The sequence below is a fragment of the Neolamprologus brichardi genome, chromosome 3, assembly GCF_056152115.1.
Source record: "Neolamprologus brichardi isolate AB-2024 chromosome 3, ASM5615211v1, whole genome shotgun sequence".
Lineage (NCBI taxonomy): Eukaryota > Metazoa > Chordata > Actinopteri > Cichliformes > Cichlidae > Neolamprologus > Neolamprologus brichardi.
The window spans coordinates 4,646,074-4,672,890 of NC_142106.1; the positions used below are offsets into that span (position 1 = coordinate 4,646,074).

Sequence of the window (26,817 nt, forward strand, 5' to 3'; positions counted from 1 at the left end):
ATTTCTAGATGATCTTTGGAGGATTTTCATGTGTTTCTCTGCTGTCACAGCTCTTTGTGATATTTGAGCGCAGCTGTAATGTTTGTGTGGTTAAAGCCACCAGACTCCACTGACAAAAACTCTCCTTTTAGCCGGAGAACACGGGGCTGCTGTGGGACTTTGTGTTTGCAAAGATTTCTATTGGAGGCATGTTTGCCTTTATTATATAGGTGCAGAGAGTAGACAGGAAAGTGGGGAGAGAGTGAGGGACACACAGGCACCTGTAGTAAGCCCCGCCTTCAGCCCACCTGCTCAGCCAGGTGAGCTATAGCGCTGCTTTAACATGTTGGTGTGATTGAGAGTGAATGAAAGTGAGTGATGGAGGCAGCAGGAAACTAACAGGCTGTTTGTTCTGAGAGGTCACATGACAGTTTTTCTCAGTCTGATGGATTTGATGAGACCATGAGAGCGGCTTCAGTTCCTCATCAGAAAGAGTCTGACAGAAGCTCCTCCCTCTATACCCCAGTAGACTTCTATTAGACTGCTCCAGATTCCTGAGAGTTCACACAGAAAACTTTACAAACAGCCAAAGAAAAACTATTGAAAAGCTTCAGGATCACAAAGAGCTCTTTCACAGCACATATGAGCCATTAAGAAGTGCACATTTGTGTTTTCCACAGTCCATCATCCAATAATATCAAAGGACAAACTGTGAGGGAAAAAGCCTTCAGCTCTTTTTGAATGAAGCAAAAAGACTTTGGTCCTGAGAGATGGTTCAAAACACAATTCAGACCTACCAAAGTATTATTTGTGCCAAACACATGAAGCCTTCAACTTTGTATTTGTCCAGTCAGTGTGGCAATAGAAGTCACTGTGAGGATTTTCAATGTGCTATCAAAGAGCATCCAAACAATCAGGTGAGAATGAAGAGAATTAGTGTGGATGGACAGAAAATCCATATCCAGTGTGATTTAGGAGCAGTTCATATATAATGAGTGAAATGAAAGAAGAGCACAGACAGTAAGAACATGAGTGAGCAGACATTTTGGAGCTGCTGATCCACACAGGGCTGGATGGAAGGAGTGGGAGTCCATGATGGCTCAAAGTCTCTGATGCTAACTGTTCCTGAGCCTCTCCCCCTGCCTCCTCTTTGGATCTTCTCCTCCTCTTCTTCCACCACTGCTCTCTCCTCCCTCATCTCCTCCTCAGCTGAACTGAAGTCAGGGCTGTAACATGAGGAAACGTGCAGAAATGACTGAGTCAGCATGTTGTTGAAGTGAGTTGAGTGATGGTGAGCAGATCAGATGTGCGAGCCTCCCTGTAGAGAAAAGCAGATCTTCTCCAGAGTTTCCCACCTCATGTTTTCCTGTGTCACAGCTGATTGTCAAATCCTGGCTGTCACTAAATGAGTGGTCCAAAGGTGGAAGGAGGAGCACAGTTAGATGGTTCACCTCCTAACCTGTGAAATCAATCAGCTGAATGAAAAACACTGTGATCCTATGAGCTGCTATCAGGGCTGCTCCATTCTCAGGATTCTCATCTGGATGATTGAAGCAGATTATTGATGAAGTCAGCAAACAGCTTTCAAAATGGCTCTTTTTCCAGGGGAACTCCCTGAAATGTAAATCTCATGGAAATGAAGAAGAAGTCAAAGGCGTGGTTAGGCCCAGACTTGTGGCTGTTTGCAATGTAAAGCCCATGTTGCAGGCAGCTGCTGCTCCTTACTGGCCCACAGTCTCCACTGATGGATGTGTCAGCTCACTTGTACTGTAGCCACGGGGAGAGCGATGGAGAGGTGAAGCTGACAACCAGAGGTGTAGTGCTATTTGTTGAAGCAGCCCAGCGCACCGTGTGCCATGGAAGCACAAGTTTCCAGAGATGATTGGACTGTGAGCAGAAATGATCCATGTTGGACTGAATTTAAGAACAGATCATAAAGTCCTCTGTGTGCCCAGCCCGTCTGTCTGAGCATCTTCATCAGTGTGCAGCTGATCTACAGCTAATGTGCTGATTGATGAGCAGCCTGTTCATGGTGATGATGAGAAACAGATTGGATTCAAAGCACAAATGAGTGTGTGAAAAAGGAGCAGCAGCCATGATAGAGCGAGTCATCTGCTGACAGAAATAGTGGAGTGAAGGATTTGTGCAGCGTTTCTCTGTGAAAACAGCTGATTCAGATCAATGAGAGGAGGATGAAGGAGAAGCAGCATGTTTCTGATAGAAGGATCACTGCTGTGCTACAAACTGCTGGGACTGTGTGTGAATGTGTGACGGCTCAGCTGGAGGCAGGATTGGTCCAGAGGAGAGCTGCTTTATTCCAGACTAACTCTTCTAGAAAGCTGAAATCTGTGTGGAACAGCTGACCTGTACCATGTGGAAAAGAACAGCAACACGATTCAGCGTCAGATCCCGACACATCCACGGATTCATCCCGTTACAGGAACTGTGCCACACGTGGCCTCTGTTTGTTCTGCATGTGATGCTGCAGGGATTTCTTCAAGTCACTATAATATAGTGTCAGATGGACACATGAAGCTAACACGGCACATCTTTGTGAGTCTGCAGCATGTTGACACACATGTCAGTGTTGTACAGATCTGAGAGCAGCACAAACAAACTCCATTAAAGTGATTTGTGCTGTTGCAGAGCTGTGTGACTGCATTTGTCTTCATTATGGACACATTTCTACAAATGGGACTAAACATGTGACCCTCTGCACATCCGTGGCTCAACAGTGCACCCATTGGCTGGATGCAGCTTGTATTGTGGCTCCTCCCCCTTAGCTTCAGGTCAGTTTAGCTGTGTTTCCTCCAAATCCCAGAATTCCTGAGGAGCAGGAATATGTGTGGCTGGGCTCTAAACACTCAGGGTGAGGACTGAGTGAAGAGCTACAGGACAGATCCAAAGTGTCAGCACTGCGCTCACAGCTTTGAGACGTCCAACTGGTCCTGATAACATCTCCCCTCTCGTTCCACATACATGAAGACTGCTAGAAGCAGCTATCAGCCACATCAGGCTCACATCATGCTTGGTATTAAACATGCTGCAGTCTGCAGTAAACTCCCTGCCACAAAGCTTTGAGTGCTCTGAAAGGGAATCTCCTCCAAATGCACCTGTAACAAGGTGACCTGCAGAAATAACTGCGTCCACGGGCAGAGTCACTAACACTCTGCACCACAGCTAAACCTGCTTTGGAGCTAAAAAGCTGCTGTCAGGGTTTCCTGCAGAGCTTCACAGCAAATGTGGAGACTGAAAGCTGTGGACAGTTTCTGTGGCTGGATTATTTCATATGTGTTTGGAGGAGTTTCACTTTCAAAGTTTGGAGTAAAGTGTTGAAATAAATCAGGTCTGTGACGCACACTTTACTGCAGATTGTTCTCAATGGAACACAAAAAGCAATCAAAATGTGATTGATCCTGATGTGCTTGTTGCTTCTAGCAGTGTTCATGTATTTGCACAGAGAGGGGGAGATGTTATCAGAGTGTGTAAGTGATCAGATCTGATGCTGAATCATGTTCATGTACAGTCAGCTGATCCTCACAGTTCAGTTTGTAATCATGCAGCTCTCCTCTGATAAATCCTGAGCTGCACCTGAGTGTCAGTCCTCAGGACCTCACACAGTCCCAGCTGTTTGAAACCAATGAATTTACTGCACTGAGGAACTCAAATGAGTCAGTGAGATCATCAACATGGATCTTAAAATCAGCAGCTCAGATCATGTGATCACACATAAGAACCATGGAGCAGGAAACATCTGAGAGTTCAGCTCCAACTCTGATGGAGTCTTAGGAGGGCGGAGATACCTGCACAGATAGGAGCTGTTTCACTCTTTAACAAGCAGCACCTCCAAACTACACCCTTCATCCACCTTAATAGGGGAGCATTTGAAGCCAAAGCTCCACCCACCCAGCCACTTTCTCTGGGCTGACTGAAACAATCATATGTGGGGTCAGAGTTCACAGACTAGACAGTCCTCTCCAGATTTCATCCTGTTTCTGTTCAAAACATCAAATCAAGCTGATGGGAAGTTGTAAAATCCTTCAGAATAAAAGCCTGACTATTCAGAGCTCCAACGTTAAGAAGAGCAAAGTGAACCAAGGTGGATGGAGGCAGCAGAGAAACTGTAGGGTGGAGCTGAATGCTTCATCAATGGGATGATGCAGCAGATTTTCTCCACCTTGCACAAACTGTCCTGTTAGTTATCATGACTGGAACATCCAAAATGTCTCCAGAGGCTCCGAGTCCAGCTGAACATGTATTAGTGTTTAGAGTGGAACTGAGATGGTAGGGACTAGGACCTGGGGGACGTCAGTCAGTGACGGAGCGGTCAGCAGGTGTGGGCAGGTGTGGACAGGTGCTTGATGGAGTGTTTCCTGCTGGACTCCATATGATATGTTAGCAGAGAGGATCTGGCTCCTGATTGGTTGAAGTGGAGCCCATCTGCTGCAGAAAGATGCCTCCTGTCCCAGAAAACATTGAAGTTGTCTCTAAAGCCCAGGCTGTGGGAGTCACACACAGAGGAGAGCCAGGTGTGGAGGCCGAGCAGGACCCAAACGCCCCACGGCCACAGGTGGGAGTGGGGCCGGAGATACAAACACTACGGTGGGCTTGTTTCACAGCCTCACAAAGACACACAAAGTCCAGTTTGAGGAAGTGGGAGCGCTGTTTGGAATCCGGTTTGTGCCCATGTGGATAAGGATGGTGTCGGCCTCCGCACGGGATCGTATTCTGCCAGGAAACTTGTCTAAAATGTCCCAGAGCGTCAGGCCGGGAAAAGACAGAGCGTACGCCTCCTTTATTGTGAAATTCCTCACCATGGTAACTGAACACATCAGCTGGTCTGCAGCAGGTTATGTTCAGAGTTTGAGGCTCAAATTGGCTCAAAGTGTCCCATTTTCACTGATGGTTTTCCCGACGACATGCTTCAAGTGTGATCTGGATCCTCTGCTGAAGGAATCTGCTTTCTATCCACAACCTGTTGATCCGTATCTGACTAACAGCAGCGCAGGAAGCCCTGCAGTTATAGAGAAACTGTCTGAGTCGCATTGTTGCTGCAGTTTACCTGCAACTGCTGAAGAAAAAGTCTCAGTGTGTTTGTGTTTGGTCCTAATCTGCTGCCCAGTCTGTTTGACACTGCTGGATTTCCAGCTGATAGATGACAGATTAGAAACTGATCAGTCTATTGATCACACAATATTCCATCAATAGAATTGATTTGACTTTGATTTGTGTAACAAAGTGATTTCCACGTCTCCTTCATGATGTGACAGTGTCAGAGCTGAATGCACTTGTAGAGTATCATGTTTTTATGGCTCACATTTAAAGTGTTCCAGCTCTAATGTACAGCTGTCATATTAGAAATAGAAGCAGCTCTGATTTTAGTGCTCAAAGAAATCTATGAAGTTATGAATTCACACATGAACAGTTTTCTGCAGCGTTCCTCTCGGCCTTATTTGCAGCTCCACTCTTGTTTTTGCTCTAATAATTATTTCTCTCCATGAGCTGTTTCTCTGCCTGAAGGAGGCGCCACTCCATCGCTTCATTTAGTGCAGAACAAGAGTCACATGATGCTGCTCTGTGAACACCAATCACACTTTGTACAGCTCATGTTGTGTTTGTTGTCCTTTCAGTCTGTCAGGTGGAGGTGGAGGAGGGGGCGGAGTCTGTCCAGCTGCCCTTCAGAACCACACAAAACCTGCCTGAAGATGCTACAGTGGTGTGGGGACGCATCAAACCTAAACCAATAATAATTGTCCACGTGTATATGAACGGCTCTGACCAGCCTGAAAAACAGCACCAGGTTTACAGAGACCGAACGAAGATGAATGAAGACCTGCTGAAAACTGGAGACCTCAGTCTGACCCTGAAACACCCCACAGAGAGAGACAGTGGAGAATATGGATGTGAAGTGGACAGCACACAGATCTACAGATACAAAACTGTGCAGCTCAAAGTCAGAGGTTTGTGTGTACATGTTTACACATCTTTGTGAGGACAGAACATTGGCACTATACTCGTGGGGACAAAATGTCTGGTCCAACAAGTTTTAAGTCAAATGTGGTTTTACTGTCAGGGTTACAGTTAGTCTAAATTTTACCTAAGGGTTCAATTTACTTTATTTATACCCATAGATAAATTGGCTTTATGGAAATAATTATAACATTTGGCATCCCCTCACAAAACACACACCCACCCATTAAACCCTGACAAACACATTTGATTATTACACAAGCAATAAAAACCAATATAGATCAAGATGAATCAAATAAAACAGTTCTTATTGTGTTTAGTGACGGCAGCAGAGACAAAACTGTTTTCTTTGAACTAGAAACCTTCGTCTAGAGGAAAGAAGCTACAGAGGCCAGGGGAGTCCAACCTGTTGTCTCCTCAGACGCAATTTGACACCTCTGAGTCTCCCTCTTTTTCTTTTCCTTTTGTCACTTGTTCTGTTAAAATCGCTCCGTATAAAATCCGGCATACATGAAGTAAGGTCTTTACCACCATACGAGACGTTAAGTTGTAGCAGCTCCTCACGGGAGTAAACAATCTTCAGCTGACTCACAGCCTCACACGCATCAGGGGAAACAAGCCAGCACAATGTAACACCCGTCCCACGTTCTATTGAGAGGGGCGCTGGGTTCCTGTTGTTACTTTCCTACTGATACTCCCTTTTTAATGCTTATGGTATTAAATATGCAATAAAACTAAACTATATGGAAACAAACCACACACAAGCAGGTCAATTATAACGTTAACTCCACTTTAGTGAATGCTTCATTAACAACACAAAAGAAAATAAGTAAAATCAATAAAGTTTGTTAAACAATGGTGAGGTATCTACCTCAACAGAAACAAAATAATCAAAGAATATTGTGGGCCCACACGCACTCTCACCAAACACACACACACCTCAAGTGCTACAGTCTTTCTGCTAGCAAGCCCCTCGTTGCAGGCCTGAGTGGTGGCTCGGGTGCGTTGGGACCTAAAACAATATGGTCGCTTCACTTGTTGCCAAGCAGTAAAAATAAAAAGCACGTGCAAACAACAGTACTCACACCTCCAGGCAGTTCAAGGGGATAGCGGGGAAACTGGGTCACGGCTACCAGCAGGCCGCGGCAGCAGCACTCACAGTCGTCCTTTCCACGTGCTCCCACGTGAACACATAACTTCAGCACACCAGCAGAAGGGACGTCTCTGACACGCCAGCAAGACGTCCGTCTCCTCCTACTGAATCACACAACCCCGCTAAATGCCAGTTCACATGCCATAACATTCAATCTTAGCATTAGCTTAATAAATAAAACAGAGCAGAACAAGAGCTTAGCGAATATGCTCGGCTACGCTAGCGGCTATGTTAGCAGTTGTGCTAGCGGCTAATCGCGGTTAGCAGTTAGCCCGTTTTACACAATAACATTGGGTACAAGTGTCAGACAAAATTCACATTTACCTCACAGTAGGGTACAACAGTTCTCGACTCCAGTTAACTATCCGTCAACCCGAAAATACGTCTGTCGCCTTCTATGAACTCTGCGTTCACTCGACGCTGTTCAGCTCTCGTCTCTCTCGCTTCCTGCAGCACACGGCTCCCCACTTACTCCCACCCCTCTACCTGAGAGTACTTCAGGGTTCACTGGAGCTGTAGTACATATCAATACCATATCAAAAATAATGACATAAACCTCAAAATACAAATAAAAAGGTTGTGCATTTAACTGACACACATCACATACTTTGCAGGCATTTGTATACATTCTTGAACACATTAAACATTTGCAGCTAACTATCAATTTTAATGAACAAATTTAAATAATGAGCTACTTATATAGCCAGGGCTACAACAATAACAATCCAACAACAATGAATAAAAAAGAATCCATGTCTCACTGTTAGTGGAGCAATTATCACCTTGAAAACCCGTCACTTGTGTGTGTGTGTGTGTGTGTGTGTGTGTGTCTGACTGTCTTGTGTCTCCTCTGCAGGGAGAGTTCAGGTCCAGGATCAAACAGGGGACATCAGGAACAGAAGCAGCTCCATTGATCCGACTCCTCTGATGGCTGATCAATCAGTTTGATCTGTGTGTTCTTTGATTATTGATCAGTGATGTCAGAGTGGAGTCAGTGTGATGTTGTTGTTGTGTGTTTGAGACTTTTAGTGTCCATGAAGGTCTCTGCTGCCGTAGATCCTCTGAACTGTGACAGAGGTCTCACTCTGGAGGAAACTCTCAGCACTTTCCAGCAGCTCCTCCATCATGGAGGACGTTCCCTCACTGTAACAGGTGGAGGAGAGAGGAGAGGAAGCACAGGTGGATCCTCTGAGGAAGAGGAGCGTTCCTACAAACACATGATCACATGACCAGAGGACAAGCATGTGCAGAAACACATTAAAGTCAGCCTGTAAACACGTTTGTGGAAATTCTAGTCGTGTTTTTCTGTTACATTCAAATAAAAACAGAGAAAGCAGAACAAATGCTGAAGCTGTCTGTGTGAAATAAAGGAGTTAAAGTACTCACACACACACACACACACACTCACTCACACACACACACACACACACACACACACACACACACACACATCTGTCCAGCAGCTGTCTGAGCTGCAGTCTGTATTGTGTGTGTAATATCTTCATATGTTTCTAACATTACAGTTTTATCTTCAGGTGTAAAATCAGCTGCTCTGCTGTCTTATCCCCTGATCCTGTGTGATTGATTCGATCCTGCAAACGCCACAAATTTCATTTCAGCTTTTATTTGAAAGCCAGCGAGTAAAAGGATCAGCGATAGTTTTCAGAGCGATGCCAAAGCTTGGCTTCCTCTCCTACAGCAGCTTTTCTTTCTTTTCTCTCCCTGTGAAATACAGCAGCTGGACCTTTAGCTGCAACACACTGTGAGACAAACTGCACACAAACAGTTTGTGTGTTTGCTGATGTTTGTTGAGCTGATAGAAACGCTGCATTTGAAATTAGCTGACACTTCAAAAACGTTCGTCCCTTTATGCTCGCTGCTCTTCAGCAGGGCTAGCTAGATGCTAAAGTAGCGCTAACACAACTTCCAGACACCTGCAGGCGTTCAGGTGTTGTCCCAAAAACATATCAAATAAAAACATGGCCCACTTTAAGCCCTGACTGTGACTCACAGTTTGACTCTTTGGTCTCTTTTTATGTGATTAATAAATGAACAGGATTTCCTTTCATGTGTTTCTGTTTAGGCTCAAATCACTTTGATGTTTGAAGCTCGCACTGATGAAATAATAACTCCCCTCAAATGTGTTAAACCTAAAGTAACCAGCCTGTTTGAACATGTAAGGAGTAGAAAGTACAGATGCCTGAAAATCCTACTTAAGTACAGTAACAGAGTATTTGTACTTAGTTACTTCCCACCTCTGGCCCTACCGTTTTATCCCATATGACTAAAGGCAGGTAGGGGCTGGCTGGATTCAGCAGAGCAAACATCTAATGTAGTTGTGGGCTCACAAGTTTCTCTCTGGATGCTGTCATGGTGTAGTTGCCATGGTGACACAAGGTTTGGCCCTGACCAAAGCGCTCGGCACAGACATGGTAGATTTGGCCGTCACTAAATGATGGAGGCGGGGAAGCGAGACTCAGACGGGTCAGGTATCCTGGTGTTACTGAGGAGAACTCTGCTCTCTCTTTCTAGTCCCTGTTATTTACTCACACTGTCCCATTTAAAGCAGCTGAATCCTCTGTGATGCTGTTCACACAAATATGGTTGGATCACGCTGAGACTGAAGGGACTCTGACTGTCAGCTCACTCTTGAACACACTGAGTTTCTGGGAGTCTGGCAGATATGAGACCCTCTTCAGGAACTGAGTCAAAGAAGAAAAAGTGGATTTTTTCATTTGATCGTCATTTTTCACTGGACGTGGGTAAAACTCCTGGATATCAAAGACATTCTGAGGATCACTGAAGTTAAACGGCTGAAAGTTTAAAGAGAATTGTAAAATGATAAGATAACGATTGACTAATAAGATAATCTGACAGGTCCTTAAAGTGGCCCCTTGGTGGAGCTCAGCAGGACGACAGGTGGCTGTGAGCTCATTTTAAAATAATCATAGAATAAACAGAAACATTAGCAGATGACGTTTGAAGGCTTTACATGTGTTGGATATGAATGTTTGGAGCCCAGATCATCAATTGTCTTGTTTCAGTGTGAATGTTTTTCTCCATGTTGGCCTGAGGGTGGAGCTGTTTAGCCTGTACTGAGTATTTGTCACTATGCTGAGTTGTGGGTGGAGTCAGTGATTGGCTGAAGGTGCCTTCTTTAAAGCGGGAACACTGGCTCAGCTTTCCTACCTCCTTACTCCCAGCTGGACCACGCTGCATCAACAAGTGATTGTCTGTGTGTGGAAGAGTGATGCCATTGTACACACTGTAAATATCTTCTTCAGCTGTGTGGGTGGAGAAGCTTTTCTGTTAGGGAGACGGTGTCCTTCTCACCTTCAGACATGAGATTAGAAAGAGAGAGAGTTCAGATTACAGAGCAGATATGAATGAATGAATCTGTGCTCGTCCTCACGGCTCCTGCATGCTTTTAAAAAAGTGTGTGTTCAGCTCTGATCTCCAATCTGTTCTTTTCTCTCTTTGTTTCCTGGGTTCATGAATAGCTCTACGGGACATTTATTTATGGCCTCACCTACTGAGTATCCATCTGATAACAAACAGGGTGCTCAGAACATCCTGTTCTAATCTAATCTACTGTGTGTGTGTGTGTGTGTGTGTGTGTGTGTGTGTGTGTGTGTGTGTGTGTGTGTGCGTGTGTGTGTGTGTGCGTGTGTGTGTGTGTACCTGCAGAGTTTCTGTAGCTGAAGCTGCCAGCAGGAAGGTCACGACCCCACGTGTGCATCTAAGGGTTAAAGTCACTTGAAACTGCGACATCTGTTTTGAACATGCTGGGGTGAAGACCGCAGAGCCTGAGAAGAGGAAGTAAGTAGCTGATGTTATGGGAGGATAAATAGGTGCCGCCACGCCTCGAGAGCTCAGAGCTGATGATTGTGTTAACCGTCTGTTTCCTCTCCCATGCACATGGTCATATAGGCGTTGGTTACAGCTAACCGTGTCTGCAGACTTTGTTCATCTAAATTTCACCACAGTTTGTGTGTCAGTTCTTCTCAGAGAGTCTGCAGGACAGTTTGGTCTGGAAGCTCCTCCTGTGTCCTCGAGGATCAGAGTGTAAAATGAGATGTTTTGTGCCCGTGAACAAAGATCTGCTGAACTTAAAAACCTGATAACGTTCCCCCTCTGAGATCTCCATCATCAGCAGGTAAACAGTGAGATCTGCTCTGAGCTGCTCTGTGAACACAGACCACACTTTGTGCTTTAGACTGTTTGAAACTGCAGCATTCAAACAGTGGCGGATCTAGAAAATGTTACATGCGAGGGCCAGAAGAGGGGGATCAGGTCTATGCAGGATGGCACATACCTCTTCAGTGAAGTATGTGAAAACCCCCTATACACAAATGGAGTACATTTGTGCACAGTAACTGAAAACTCTTCAATATGAGAAGAAGAGAAAGCAACACCAGAAACAGCACACCGTAGACATAACTACCAAAATAAAAGGTTACAACAGCAGAGAATACCTGACATGAAATTAGGGCGCACAGGAGGGCAGGAAACCGGAAACCCAACGAATCAAAGTAAAAGTAAAACTAAGAAACTCTGACAATAAAACTAAAACAGGAGATAAATCAAAACCAAACTCACAATGACATGAACTATGAACACTGTGCAGAAATACAGCAATCACAGGCTTGTTTATTCACTTAATTAACCATTAAGTAAACCGTGTTCGGTATAACCTGCATGAATACCAATCAACTACATTTAATTTGACCAGATTATGATAAATGTAACATTTTACAGTGTATTTATGTAACAAAATACATGGAAAATTTCCCTGTAATGAATTTAGTTAAAGTCAGAATTTAAGGCATGACCTTTTTGGGGGTCCAAACTCAAACTATGAAATAACAGTGAGGACAGTTGATCATATTATTATATTAATACTTTTTCTTTTTGTTTAATTATTTATTCGTTTTTATTATTTGACACACACACACACACACACATACACACACACACACACACACACACACACACACACACAGCCATCATCTATACAGCTTCTACACTTACTGTCAGTTTTGCAAAACTAAAACTGTAATTAGGTCAGGTTACATTAATATAAACCCACGTGGATCAACCACGTGTTCCTGAAAGCAGCTCGCTGTCTGCAGTGTCTGTGCTCACTGCTGCTTCTCCTCACTTTCATGTTTAGAGTTCTGCAGAAGGATTTTATTTTGAAGGCTCTGACAGGAAGTTGTGAGGTGTCTCTGTCTAACTTCAGAGGAGGAAACTTTGTTCAGTGTGTCAGCGGTGCTGTGATCGAGCTGCGTGCGCCTGTTCCTCAGAGTTAACGGGACTTTCAGCGGAGAGGAAGATGCTGCTGCGGCTCGTGCTGCAGGTCCTCGGTAAGAAAGCACACACGCAGACTGACACACACACAGTGTGTAACACGAGCTGACTGCATGAAGCCCCTCTGTGTAGTTACTGTGGTCCCTACATGCGGGCTTCATGTGGGGCGGGTCTCCCCGTGACAGCTGAGCTCATCATCCTGATATCTGCTTGTTAAGAAGTGCGTCAGTGCTCGTGTGCGTGTGATTCACGCCAGAAATAAAAGTACTTTGTATAAAAACTAAAAGCTTGTCTCACAATATTAAAAGCCCCGTTTACCATAGAAAGCACTTTAATGTGTCAAAAATGGTTTTTGTTCACAATAACGCCACGTGCACAATCATCTGTATTCAAGTTCACTGATTAATAAAGTTATAACAATCCTAAAACAACAAATAGACATTTTTCTCTTTTTTTATTCAACACCAGATGTTACTCTGTGTGTTTGTACATTTTTAATGCTTAGTCTCAGAATAACTTGTGTCCTGAATTGCCCCCTTATAGAAATCCCCCTGAACAGGTCCCCTCCCTGGTCCTCTGGTCACATGACTTACAGTAAGGTCCACAGTAAGATCGTCACCCCTGTTTTTGTTTTTCATACATCAGAATGTCTCACTGTGACTGTTACTGTACAAACTGATATCTTTGTACGGTTGGTGTTCATTTCATGTCAGGAGATAGAACAAATGTGAAAACTAGGAAATATTAATGCATTATAATATTGTTACTATATTTAATAAGTATTATATATGCTGGTGGTACCAGGACAAACGTCAGTAAAGGTGTCCATGTAAAAGTGTGTTTAGATGTCGAGGTCAGGTGGTACAGCTGCAGAAGTGTCACTTCATGAAATCAGTATGTTCTTAAAAGCTTTATTACGTTTCTCAAACTGGTTTTAACAGCTGTTATTATGGTTGTTATTTTTATTTCATGGGGTTGAAAAAACTGTCATGAAAAATGTTTCATCTGCTTAATGAGAACTTCCTTCTTTTCTAAGCCCGACACATGAAAGCAAATCAAAATGCACGTTCCCTTTGGTTTAGTCACCCCTGTTATATCCTGTCCACTCGGTTACCTGTGTGTGTGTGTGTGCTGTTTTTATGGTTAAAAATTAACTAGCTAAATTTCTTTTATAGATGTCCTTATGATTAATTGAAGGGAGTAAATTTACAAAAAACAATATTTAAAAAAAATGAAAATGAAACAAAACCATCCGTCTTCAAAGTCGATGACGCCTTTTCTTTAATAATGCTTGTTTATTAACACGTTCATCGTTTGCAGATTAAAAGCACTTCATTCCTAACAGATACTAGTCTCAGAACGTTTCACTTCCGTGTTTTTCAGACGTGCATCAAAGTTTTCTTTGATGTTTTTTAAACATCCTTCGAGTTAGTTTTTGTTGGATGGGAAGAATCCATGTTTGAGTATTTAGCAGAAAATGTGGCTTCTGAAACCACTTTCCCCACGATAAGAACCACTAGAAAAATCCACAGCATACAGGTGATTAGTGTTTTTTGTTGTGTGTGCTTGTGTCTCCTTCCAGTTTCCCAGCATGTCCTGGCTGTGGTGGTGGAGGTGTATGAGGGGGCAAAGTCTGTCCTGCTGCCCTGTCAGTACACAGATCTTATACTTACGAACCCCACAGTGCTGTGGACTCGCAATGATCTCGACCCCAAATCTGTCCACGTGAGACGAGAGGAAACAGATGATGTAACAGGACAAAACCAGCGTTACAGAGGGCGCACATCAATGAGGCCTGATGCTCTGGACACTTTAGACTTCAGCCTCACTCTGAGAAAACCCCAAATGACTGATAGTGGCAACTACACCTGCTCCATCGGAAATGAAAGGGCAGAACTGAAACTGACCGACGTACAGCTGCATGTCAAAGGTAAGAAACCCAAACAAACAAAAGAAAAATGGCAAATTAAAGGTTGATAGAAAAGGAATTTCTTTTGCTGAAAACTGGAAAATGGCATTAACATTTTCCAGATGTAACCAGTCTGCAAACATCAAAATCTCACAGGTAGATTTTTTGGTGTTTCTTCTAAATCTGGATGATTTGATTCAGACAGTTTTACATCCTGTATACGCAGGAAAACCTGCAGCTCACAGGTCTAATAGAGACCGATGTGCAACATGTAACAGAGGATGTCATTTTAAGAAGATAAACTTGACCTCTGGAACTATGAATGACAGGATGATAAAGTGCTGCCAGCTGTTCTTTATTCCAGAAGAATCCACTTCCAATCAAGTAGCTTTCATTTATTCATTTATTGAACAGGAAGCAGGGTTATGCATTCATAATGTGAGTGTGGAGGTAGTGTGGTAAGGGGGTGTTATACAAGGGCCAACATGAGAAATTAGTGACGCTCCCTTAACGGCCTCAAGCTGCCACTTGTGGCACGTCTGGAGGAAAGGCAGATAATTTTGAATGTTGTGGATCCAAAACTTGGCACCGCCTCCATCTATGATGGCCCAGGAGCTCCGTTTCTGGGTAGATGACCTGCCACATACCAGCATCAGGCCGCCGCATCAACAACATGTTGGGAGTGATTGAATCAAAATCAGCTACGTTTGAGGGGACATAAACATAACCAGGGGCTTGGAGGTGACGATGCCCTCTACTTTGCTGAGTATGGTCCTAAAGACTTCTTCAGTGACATGCTCCGAGATGGTGTAGAGCTGATTTGATGGAACAAATCTCCCGTTCCCATGAACCACCGTGTGGAGCGTATGGAGGGTTGAAATGGAGATGCTGGCTGGCCAACTGTTTTCAGAGCAGGGCCGAGATGCGATCCTTGACATGACGATGAACACCAGGTGCTGCCATCTGTACTGTGTATGTACCACATGTAGTGAAATGTATATAAAATTTGAATAGACACTGAGGAGTGGAGGCCTACTGTAGGAGAGCTTTGGCTGGACCCTGCAGAATCCAACCAGCAGTACAGCTCAGGTCCTCTTCATGGATCCAGATGTGCAGGCTCCACTGGAGTCAGGAAATGTGGGTAATCAGAGCCAATCAGCAACAGTGGTTGAGCTTGATGGAACAGCCCATATGACCAATCATGATTGTGTATGGTAAATGGTCTGCATTTGTATAGCACTTTAATTAGTCCCTAAGGACCCCAAAGTGCTTTACACTACATTCAATCATCCATCCATTCACACACTGGTGATGGCAGCTACATTGTAGCCACAGCTGCCCTGAGGCACTGACAGAGGCGAGGCTGCCGGACACTGTCGCCACTGACCACCACCAGTAGCCCAGTAGCCCAGGCTGCCCAACGGGGCAGCCTGGGCTACTGAACCACTGACCTTCTGATTACTGGCTGACCTGCTCTGTCACCTGAGCTACAGTGTATGTCTCTATCTTTATTTACACACATGTTCTGTTGCTTGTTAGTGATTACTAAAGGTAGCACTGTGAAGACTATTTGTATGGATTTTAAAGTGTCCAGTTTAGTTACCATTTTAAACAAAAAGAGAGAGAATCATGATATTTATATATTATTAATATGTATTTTTACTGGTAGCAGAGATCAGAGCACGTCAGTTCTCTCTTTACCATGAGCATGGCTGCTGCTGCTTCTGATATTATGGTTCATTTTCCTTGTAGATCAGCAGGTGGAGGTGAAGGTGGAGGAAGGGTCAGACTCTGTCATCCTGCCCTGCAAAACAACACCTGACCTGCCTGAAAAGGCCACAGTGGAGTGGACTCGCCCCGACCAAGAACTCACTATGGTCCATTTGTATGTAAACAGAAGTGACCATCCTAAAAATGTAGACAACCTTTACTGTGGTCGCGCAAAGATGAACAAAGACCTGCTGAGAACTGGAGACCTCAGTCTGACCCTGAAATACCCCACAGAGAGAGACAGTGGAGGATACATCTGCACCATCCACAGGGACAAAGACATCCTGAGACAGAAAGTAGTGCTGCAGGTCAAAGGTCAGAGATGTGGAAAAACATCAGGGGTCAGTGCAGGAGATTGAGGTTCAACAGTCATGTTGATATTGTTTTATGTTTCTCAACAGAACCATTTCCGTCCTGGGCCACAGCTCTCCTGGTTTTTCTTGTTCTTCTTCTAGTAGTTTCTGTGGGTCTTTTATTTCAATTCCGTCATTATTTGGTGTCAGGTGAGTGTCTCCTCCTACACTACCCATAATGCCGATGGTTAGCAGAGCTGAAGAGAAACTTCCAGGTTTGTTCCAGAAGTCAGAAAACCTCCTTCAAACTCAGTCATTGATCAGTGAACTCAATCAAAACCCTCTGTTCACTTGGAAAAATGTGCTGACAGTAAATAAGCACAGTCTGTTCTTCTGCTCTTCATCCAACATGTCTGCAGACGAGTTACCAACGAACGAGTCAGGAACACATCAGGAGCATGATGGAGACGCAGTCTAACCCTTGTGTCTCCATCATGCTCCAAAACGTTGTTGCTTTGACTCTTGTCTGCGGGTTTTTATCAAGATGAAGGAATCCAGAAGAAGTGTATTAATAACAATTTTCAAGAACATCAGTGAGGTACAGATTGTTTGCAATATTTGGTTAAAGGTGCCTTAGTGAGTTGCACTTCAATGAAAAGTACTCATATGAATGGAGATTGAAATTTTTACTCAACAAGACAAAGATGATGTTTTTTATAAGGAAAAGGTAGAAAATGAGGTCAGGCACAAGTTACAAGATCAAGTTAAATGTTATGCGATTTAAACAGTTCAAGTTTGTGGTTTGAAACAATGATGTGGATAATACATTTTAGTAAGGTGTTAAATATGAGATGGTTCATATGAGCAGCAGACAGGATTTCTCTCAGAGCTCTGTAGACTGTGTTGATCAGATGAGTGTTGGACCGTAGATGTGTACTATTTAATTCAGCAGCAGACAGTAGGTTCACATTAATGGAAAGGAAGAGCAAAGATAGAGTTTTAACTTTAAACTCACATATGATGCAGGCATACATTTCTGTTCTGTCCAAATCTATAAATAAAAGAATACATGTGATCAAACTAGGTCAGCATTCATTGTTCCAGAGTTTCATGTTCATGCAGGAAAAGGGTTAAAGATGAATGTTCAGTATACACAGGTCACAGTACTGTTAGCTGCTCAGTGGGTAGAAAATATGAGACCGTTAATTGACTGATAATACTTTATTCATCCCCGAGGGAAATCGAGTTAAGGCTGCCAGCCTCGTCAGCGCCATCTTACCCTCCGACCATACATACATTACACAAACATCACATGGACAGGTCAGAGAGGTATAACAATGGAAAATGCACAACATGAGAAAAGACGAGGAGAAAAAATAATTCCCCCCAGACTGAGCTCCAACTGGGAGATCAGGGGGGTGAGTGTAGGTGTGCGTCAGTGTACATGTGTATGTGTGTGTGTGTTCTGTGTTCAACCGAGAGAAAGTGTCCCTTCACCCGGTTAAGCTAAAGTCAACAATCTTCTTCAATGCGGGCGGCCTTGAATGAGGGGAGAGAGAGTCACAACAAACAGTCTTATTATCTAAAGGAGAGTTTTGTTATTCCCGTCAGCTTTTGCCTTGAGCATCCAGCTGGTGCCAGGGGGGCCGCATGAGATGAAGATGGTAGTTGTTTTGGTTAGGGCGAAAAAACTGCATCCAGTTTTACAGCTGGTGTAACGTCCGTCACTGGTCACCAGGTCTCTTAATTCCCGTTGTTCTTCTTCAAGATCTTATCCATAATGTGTTCCAAAAACACAGTCTGAGTGCTCACAGCCCATCATCTATCATGTCGGCCAGCCTTGTGGGATTTTGAACAGCTTCATCTGCTTCTTGTTCTTTTATAAGCCAGCTCCAATCATCCAGAACTCTGTTACCACAGTTCTGAATTGGTAGATGTCCTTCAATGTCCTCCATCAAGAGTGTCGCCAGACACACGACGCAACCGACCATCGAGTATCCAGAAGCAAACGTCTCCTCAGGACAATCGGGCCCTCTCAAGCGAGACTATACAAAAGACATGAGAAGCTGAGCAGGAAAGATGAGGGAGAGGAAGAAGGAGAAAGTGCGACTGCCTCCATCAAGAGCCAAGAGACAAGATCAATAATTTGTTGGGATTTAGGTTTATCAAGAAATGAGAGCTGCTCCATCCAGAGTGGGATGGATGCCATCTCTTCTAACAAGACCAAGTTTCCTCCAGAAAGATTCACAATTATCCATAAAGCCCACATCGTTTTTTGGACACTACTCAGACAGACAGCAATTTAAGGCGAACATGCGGCTAAACATGCAATTCAATATCATTTTTAGTGACCACCCATCACCGGGTGTCATTACTGCCGACGTGAATTACAATTTTACTGAATTTATGTTTACCTTTTGTCAGCAGTTTCAAATGTCTGTGCTGTGGTCTGCTTCCGTCCTTCAGTTTTCTCTACACCTCTGAAAACCTGCTGCTGTCTGTGTTTGCTGTTCTTTCAGTGATTCCAGTGAAGGTGGAGGTGGAGGAGGGGGCGGAGTCTGTCCAGCTGCCCTTCAAAACAACAAAACACCTGTCGGGGGAAGTTCAAGTGATATGGGAACGTTACGAGCCGTTCCAGAAGGCTCACGTGTTTACAAACGGCCCAAACCAATTTGAAGAACAGCACGAGGTTTACAGAGACCGAACTGTGATGAACAAAGACCTGCTGGAAACTGGAGACCTCAGTCTGACCCTGAAACAGCCCACAGAGAGAGACAGTGGAGAGTACAAGTGTTTGGTCTGGAGGAAGGGAACCTTCATCAGAAAGAAAACCGTGAAGCTCAAAGTCAAAGGTTGGTTTGTCTGTTTGTTTGTTGGCTTGTGTGATTGTGTCTGACTGTCTCGAGTCTCCTCTGCAGGTCCAGGATCAAACAGAGGACATCAGGACCAGAAGCAGCTCCATTGATCCGACTCTGAGTTTTACCCTCACCACTCGCCTTTTTGTTCATTTAGTGAGTTTTAATGTCACAGCGTGATAATACAGGAACACACGTTTCACTTTAAGTCCAGTCACATCCTCAGTCTGTCTTTGATGTGTGTGATCAGCTATTGTTCGACGTTCCTCATCTGTTTCTCACCATCTTTACAGTCTGTGCTGTTTAACTTTTTTAAGCCATTTTTGGGCTTTTTCTGCACTTTAATTAAACACTTTTAAATAAAGGTTTTACTTCACTTATCGTTTGGTTTTCTTGTGTCTTTTGTATGCATTATGTTGCACACATAGTCTAGTGTTACCTTTGTGTTTATTTGGGGGTTTTGTTTGTTGTCATTCAAAGCTTTGTGTGTATTTGACTTTTGCAAATTAAAATGAAGAAAATATTTTGGTATTAAGAAAAAGTCCCAAAGTAATTGTTGCAACAGAAGGTTGTTATTTTTACATTGTGATGGAAATGGAGAGCGGGACCAACTAAGTGGAACCAGTGGGCTGTGAAGTGTTGCACCTGGGACTCCTAAGGTGAGGGACCCGTCCTCTCCTCACAGGAAGAGAAATGAGAGGCCTGTGTGTTTGTTCCTCTGACAGCTTCTGCTGTTTTTCACCTGCTTGTCTTGAGGCAACTGTCAGAATGATTTATAAATAAAACTGAGTTGAACTGTTTGGGTTCACAGTGCACTGAATGCATCATTTGCTACTGTGGTGTAACCGGTGTTGGGACCATGTGACCTGCCTAGAGTGTACAGCTGGAAATGAGCAGCTTAACTACAATCTGACTGGTTTCCATCACTATGTTTCTGATTCATTTACATTAACTCACACTGTCCCTGTTTAATAAAAACAACAGGCTAACCCTTAATCTGATCCAGTGTTGTTCTTCTTCTGTGGTGTTTGTGATGGAGCAGCTGCTCCTGATGTGTTTGATGTAATCAGGGTTTCCCACAGCTTCAGGAAGCTTACCCACAAACTTGATATCATGAATTGAGCCTTTTATGAGTCATTTCTGGACACCCAATGTTGGGTCTTTTTTTCTGAACATTTACTGTTACCTTCATGCACGGGCTGTTTATAGTCCACATGTGTGTTTAACCTCAAACGTAAACTCATTTTAGATCGTTTTCACACTGTGTCTATCGGCTCTGTAGGCCCATGTTTCCAGAGTGTGGAGGACATGTTTTCTGTCTGTTCTCAACTTTCTACGAGCCTCCAGTCATCCTCTGCGACAGAGGAGACAATTAAATGAAGTTAGTGGGAAATATTTAGTAACAGAAACACGTCCTCCTCCCTCTGTAAAACATGTGTGAAGGACTGCAGAGTGATCAGCGGACATCTCCAACAAGTTCATTAGCTAAAACCAAACTGATGCTTTAAACTTCTTAAACACGCTGTACTCCTTTTACAAATAATTCCAAACATTTTCTTAGTAATTATAATACTTAATTTTTTAAACATTATTAATTTGTGTTTTTTAACACATAAGAACTGCAGCAGGAGTGAAAGAGGAAAACTCAAAAAACAAAGTCATGAGCTTGAAGAGTTGAATTTTATTTTTAAAGCTATAAAAACATTTTTCATAGGTTGAAAACTTATTGTCAGTTTTGCAGAACTTCAACATTTCTATTAGAGAGACTAAAACTGACGTCCTCCCTTTCAAACCTTCTTTTCAGCTTCAGGTTCCAGCAGAATATAAATCCACACGTTGCTAAAAGCTGTCAGTAGTCTGTGTGAGACATGCTGTAACGCTTCTCCTCCGAGTTTAATGTTGAAAGTCCTTTTCTGTAAAGGATTTTATTTTGAAGGAACTCAGGAGGGTCTTCTTATCAGGAAACTTTTCGTCGTGCACCAAAGCCTGCAGTGCAGCGAACACCACAGTGATTTCTGACTAAAGGTTTTTCCCAGAGAAGGAGATGCTGCTGCTGTTGTTCGTGCTGCTGGTACTGGGTGAGAGCGCTCTTTGAATGCACACACACACACACACACACACACACACACACACACACACACACACACACACACACACACACACACACGGTTATTTAAAATAATTTGAAGTGTGTAACATGTATAACTACTCACTGCAGTCACTTTACTCCTGCTGAAACCTGCAGGCTTCATGCTCATGATGCTGGTATCTGCTCATCTGTTTAAGAAATGTTCCTGTCCTGTCTCACTAATAGTACCACAGTAATGCCTGTAGTGAAGTTTGGCCACATTAAAGGTTATAAAAGAAGCCTGGTGCCAGATCTATTGTAGCTTCAGCTAAATAAATGAGAACAGTGTGTTTTTGCAGCAGGTCAGTTTAACAAAGTGCTCATAATGTCAAATGTATTAGTTGTGTTGTGTAGTCCCCACACTGGTTCATCCTGGTGCCTTTTTAAGCTTCACTGATTCACAGGTCATTGTTAAACTTAACAAACAACATTTAGTTTTTGGTTTATTTGTAACAGTTTGTTCCGAACGCACAAACGTGCTCTGGTCTTTTTAAATTGAGGACTTTTGGCTGTGCAGTGTTCCAGGTGTGTCAAAGCACCAGATGTCTGATATGGAAGACCAAGAGATTCACACACATTGACATAAAGCTTTTTTGATTTGGTGTTTAATTGTACAGTAAAATACAGATTAGTAAATACATGTAGGATTTTTTTTTTAAATTTACTTTGGAGACTGACCTGGATTTTTTTCTACGCTCCTGTTTGAACCATCAGCTCTGCTTTAGCATTACTAACAGGTGTGTGTGCTCGTACAAAGGACTTTTAGCTCCAGCATTCACACTCTGTGCAACATTGAACCTCTTAAGCTAATGTGCTAAAACAGCTAATGCTAGCATCAGTGCATGTTTGTGTTACTCTAACCCAGGGGTCCCCAATCCCAGTCCACGAGGGCCGGTGTCCCTGCAAGTTTTGGATGTGTCCTTGAGCCATCACAGCTGTTTTAAATGGATAAATTACCTCCTCAACATGTCTTGAAGTTCTCCAGAGGCCTGGTAATGAACTAATCATGTGATTCATGTGTATTGACTCAGGGTGAGATCTAAAACTTGCAGGGACACCGGCCCTCGTGGACTGGGATTGGGGACCCCTGCTCTAACCAATCAGAGAGCTCCTTTCATCACACTGCATGGCTGATTTGTTAACTGATTTCATAGTTATTTTCAAAAACATCTTTAAAAGCTGAAAATTGAAAAAGTACTTTTTACATTGAGAGTTTAGCTTTTTTAAACTTCATCTTCAAATTGAAATCCTTATTACTGGAGTGATAGTAGATCTAGAAATATTCACTATCAATGATTCTTGTTTTAATTAAATTATCACACAATAATTAACTTTGTAAGTGTCCAACTAAATAAAAGAAAAATAATTAGCAGATTCCCACCCTCATACATTTTGTGATGAAGACGTACACACACTCTCGCTCTCACACACACCACGATAAGATTTAAGTGGATTTATGTACCTGTGAATTTTTAGATGTTTGTTTTCCAGATGTTGTACATTTGTTGTTGTTTTTTCTCTTACCAATAGAGCAGTTGGCGATATGCTGTTCATTTCTATTTGTGCTCATTTATTACATCTACGTCTCCTCCACCCCATGTTTTCCTCCTGCCTGTCCTGCCTTAGACATCATCATACTGTACACCAGATATATTTTAATAACTGAAACAACACAAATAGAAATTCAGAAATAAAAAGATAAAAGAAACACATGAACCAGAGGAGACAGAGCTGATCTTGGCATTCGCATCGTAATTCTGATGCTGCCGCAGAGGATTTAAGAAGGAGAGAAGAAAATTCACGAGTCGATGAATTTACTGATGCACTGTAAGTTCTGAGTTCACTGCAGCATCTGGCCTTTCTGTGTGGAGCTTGCATGTTCTCCTCCTGTATGAGTGGGTTCTCTCAGGGTTTCCTCCCACAGTCCAAAGACATGCAGTCAGTGGGTTGAGGTTAATCTGTGATTTTAATTTGCCCGTAGTGTGAATGGTTGTCTGTCTCTGTGTCAGACTAATGGGTCTAATTGCATAATTACATATCCACTATCTGTGGCTATCCATTAGATAGCTTGACTTCATCTCGTGCAGTCTTTCACCGGTTCATGGGAAACCCAGTCAGCAATTTTCTGTTATCTGAAACGTAGCTGCTGCAGTGCAGCTACACTTTCTACACCTGTGTATGTAGGTCAGGGGTCACTGAGCTTACCGAGCCAATAATTAGATCTAAAGGTTTTAGAATCAATAACATGACAACAAATTTATGCACCTGTCTGATTTTGTTTAAACAATTATTGCACACTTTCTGTAAATCCAAGTGTGTGTGTCTCCTGTATGATATATTTAACTGACATTTTTATTGGAACAACCAACGATTGTTGGGCAGGAAAATAATGACTATTAACAAGGTTGCCCAAACTTTTCATCCCACTGTATGGAAAAGCTCTTTTTTAGAGCTTTATTATTTCACACATAAAAATATTAAACCTTTCCACACTTGCTCAGATGTAGGGAGAGAAAAATCAGAGGGATTTCAGTCTCTTTCTATCCTCATTATATGGGTTAGTTAAAGTTAATTAGTGTTTTTTGTGTTTGTGTCTCCTTCCAGTTTCACACCATGTCCTGGCTGTGATGGTGGAGGTGTATGAGGGGGCAAAGTCTGTCCTGCTGCCCTGTCAGTACACAGGTTTTGTAGTTGAGGACCCCACAATGATATGGACTCGCACTGATCTCAACCCCAAATCTGTCCATCTGAGACAAGAAGAAACTGATGATCTGAGCGGACAAAACCAGCGTTACAGCGGGCCCACGTCAATGAGGCCTGATGCTCTGGACACTGGAGACTTCAGCCTCACTCTGAGAAACCCCCGACTGACTGATAGTGGCGACTACACCTGCTCCATCCACACTGGAAGGGAGGAACTGAAACTGACAGACATACATCTGCATGTCAAAGGTCAAAAACCCCAATAACGTCTGTAATTACAAGTCAAAGATGAGTACAGTGCTGACACAGGTCAGAGGTCACAGTAAAAGGTAGTAGAAAGGGGCTAAACCTAAAAAATGACAGAAACATTTTCTAGACTCAACCAGTCTGGAAACATCAAAACAAAACTGGAGAGAGACACAGGACCATCACAAACACAGATGCCTTGATTATCATCAGTGTGACTGCTGCTGCTCATGTTGTGGTTTCTTGTCCTCTCAGACCAGCAGGTGGAGGTGAAGGTGGAGGAAGGCTCAGACTCCGTCATCCTGCCCTGCAACACAACACCTGACCTGCCTGAGGACACCACAGTGAAGTGGACTCACTCTGACCGAGAACTCATGATGGTCCATGGGTGTTCAAATGGAAGCGACCACCAGGACGACCTTTACTGTGGTCGCACGAAGATGAACGAAGACCTGCTGAGAACTGGAGACCTCAGTCTGACCCTGAAACACCCCACAGAGAGAGACAGTGGAGGATACATCTGCACCATCTACAGGGACAAAGACATCCTGAGACAGAAAGTAGTGCTGCAGGTCAAAGGTCAGACAAGTAGCTACAGGTCAGAGGTCAGAGCAGATTGAGTACAGCGTTCAGCAGTCATGTGATATTGTTTTGTTTGTCCACAGAACCGTTTCCGTCCTGGGCCACAGTTCTCCTGGTGTTCCTGCTTCTTCTTGTGGTTGTTTCTGCGAGTCTTTTGTTTCATTTCCGTCATGCCTTGGTGTCAGGTGAGTCTCTCACACTACACTACCCATAATGCATATAGTTAGCAGCTGTCCTCTGGTGGTTTCTTGACTTGTTCTGCTAATTTATTCATTAATATGTAAATATTTAATTTGCATATTAATGATCAAAGTCACAGCCCATTGTTCATCTTACTGCTATCTTACTCCGTACAGTTGTCTATACATGTTTCTGTACATCGTTACCTGCATATACAAACTTCAGTTGCTTATGTAAATAGGACCACTTTGTGTTTTCCTTTTATATTTTATATCCCCTTGCTATAAGAGTTGTGTAACACCCACATTTCTCATTCGTGGGAGTTTTTTGTATTCTTTTCCAATTCCACCAGTAAGATTGGGGAGACCTTTTTCCATTACATTAGCCTGTCCCTGCTGGTGGTGTCGTTCAAACAGGAAACAAGTCTTTGTTAGTCTGTAGATGTTGGAGGAGCTCCTCTCAGAGAGTCTGCAGGACAGTTTGGTCTGAAAGCTCCTCCTGTGTCCTCGAGGATCAGAGTGTAAAATGAGAAGTGAACAAACACCTGCTGAACTTTGACCTCCAGGAGATAACCTGATAACGTTCCCCCTGTGAGAACAGCGAGATCTGCTCTGAGCTGCTCCGTAAACACAAATCAGACTTTGTGTGTTAGATTGTTTGAACCTCCAGCATTCAGTCAAGCTACAGATGGATGATTCAAACAGGACATGGCATTTCTCTACACCTCTGAAAACCTGCTGCTGTCTGTGTTTGTTGTTCTTTCAGTGATTCCAGTGAAGGTGGAGGTGGAGGAGGGGGCGGAGTCTGTCCAGCTGCCCTTCAAAACCACAAAACACCTTTTGTGGTTTTGAAGGTTTTGAAAATTTTGTTTTTTTACCATCAGGACCTCATGAGCCTATACTGGTGTTTTTAAAAGTTATCTTTGACTTTATGACTTTCTGTGTGGTTTCTGCGATGCTTAGGACTCATATTGCACTGCTGGAAATAGTTTATTTTGATGCATATGCTGCTTTTTTGCAAATTTGCATCATAATATTTATTTTCATTTTTCCTGCAGTATATAGAAATTGGTGTGTTTCAAAAATAAAACTATGAAGACACTCAAAATAAATTTCCTGTGGTGGGAAACTATTTTGTGCAACTTTTTTGTATTTACAGTTTTGAGGGATAAGCCTCTTAAATTTATCTAACTAGAAATATATGTTAAAAAAACAAAAACGATTTTCAATTTTTTTGTAGTTTATTGCACTTTTTTGCAATTAATGTAATTACTATGCACTTAATGCAGACATATTATTAAAATTTGGGCTGTAATGGTTGTATTGATGTATAGCAACTTGAAATGCTCCCAAAAATGGCTCCACAGCATGTAAACATATAATATAAGCTCTGGCGAACTTCGTTCTATGCTAGGTCTTAAAGGGTTAATATTTCCTATCAACCAATTATGTGTATTCCTTTGATAATAACTGCAAATTTACATTTTACAATAAAATGATTGAATAAATAGATATTTTAAAACTTCAATCAAGTGGAGCAATATTGCAAAGCCATAATGGTCCACTTGAAAAAAACAAAATCTGTTGAGGAGCCTATACCGCCCACTACTGGACGTTACAATTAAACAGGCGAGCTTGGAGTGTCTGACTCTGTCGACATTTCAAAAACTAGAGGTGAAAACATGTCATTTTGAACATAAAAGTCTTGTGCAGAAAAAATGCCGAAGAAGGAGAAGGGGT

At 43.0% G+C, this 26,817-nt stretch overlaps 2 protein-coding genes across 3 annotated transcripts in view; both read left to right on the forward strand.

Annotated features, from left to right (window-relative positions):
• The first annotated feature begins 12,259 nt into the window (after window positions 1-12,259).
• LOC148103211 (butyrophilin-like protein 2) lies at window positions 12,260-19,855 on the forward strand. Of its 2 annotated transcripts, XM_087838681.1 has the most exons (6): window positions 12,260-12,468; window positions 13,995-14,342; window positions 16,074-16,406; window positions 16,493-16,594; window positions 18,904-19,236; window positions 19,303-19,855. In XM_087838681.1, exons 1-6 carry the CDS (start codon window positions 12,438-12,440, stop codon window positions 19,347-19,349), a joined length of 1,194 nt encoding a protein of 397 aa, XP_087694807.1. In that variant the 5' UTR covers window positions 12,260-12,437; the 3' UTR covers window positions 19,350-19,855. The 2 variants fall into 2 exon arrangements, with proteins under 2 accessions (XP_087694807.1, XP_087694806.1); XM_087838680.1 differs by lacking the exon at window positions 12,260-12,468 and having other exon boundaries at window positions 13,820-14,342.
• A 1,834-nt stretch (window positions 19,856-21,689) lies between these two features.
• LOC148103212 (CD276 antigen-like) overlaps window positions 21,690-26,817 on the forward strand; it is a 41,094-nt gene continuing 35,966 nt past the window's right edge. Inside the window, exons 1-5 of the mRNA XM_087838073.1 lie at window positions 21,690-21,717; window positions 23,972-24,319; window positions 24,572-24,895; window positions 24,982-25,083; window positions 25,844-25,919. Coding sequence (XP_087694199.1) covers window positions 21,693-21,717; window positions 23,972-24,319; window positions 24,572-24,895; window positions 24,982-25,083; window positions 25,844-25,919 — 875 coding nt within the window. The 5' untranslated portion in view covers window positions 21,690-21,692. The remainder of the gene's footprint in view (window positions 21,718-23,971; window positions 24,320-24,571; window positions 24,896-24,981; window positions 25,084-25,843; window positions 25,920-26,817) is intronic.

Coding starts and splice junctions, on each gene's coding strand:
- LOC148103211 (XM_087838680.1), top strand. CDS start 13,868: ATGTTTGAGTATTTAGCAGAAAATGTGGCTTCTGAAACCACTTTCCCC. Junction 14,343..16,073: donor CGTACAGCTGCATGTCAAAG/GTAAGAAACCCA, acceptor TTTTCCTTGTAG/ATCAGCAGGTGGAGGTGAAG. Junction 16,595..18,903: donor CCGTCATTATTTGGTGTCAG/GTGAGTGTCTCC, acceptor CTGTTCTTTCAG/TGATTCCAGTGAAGGTGGAG.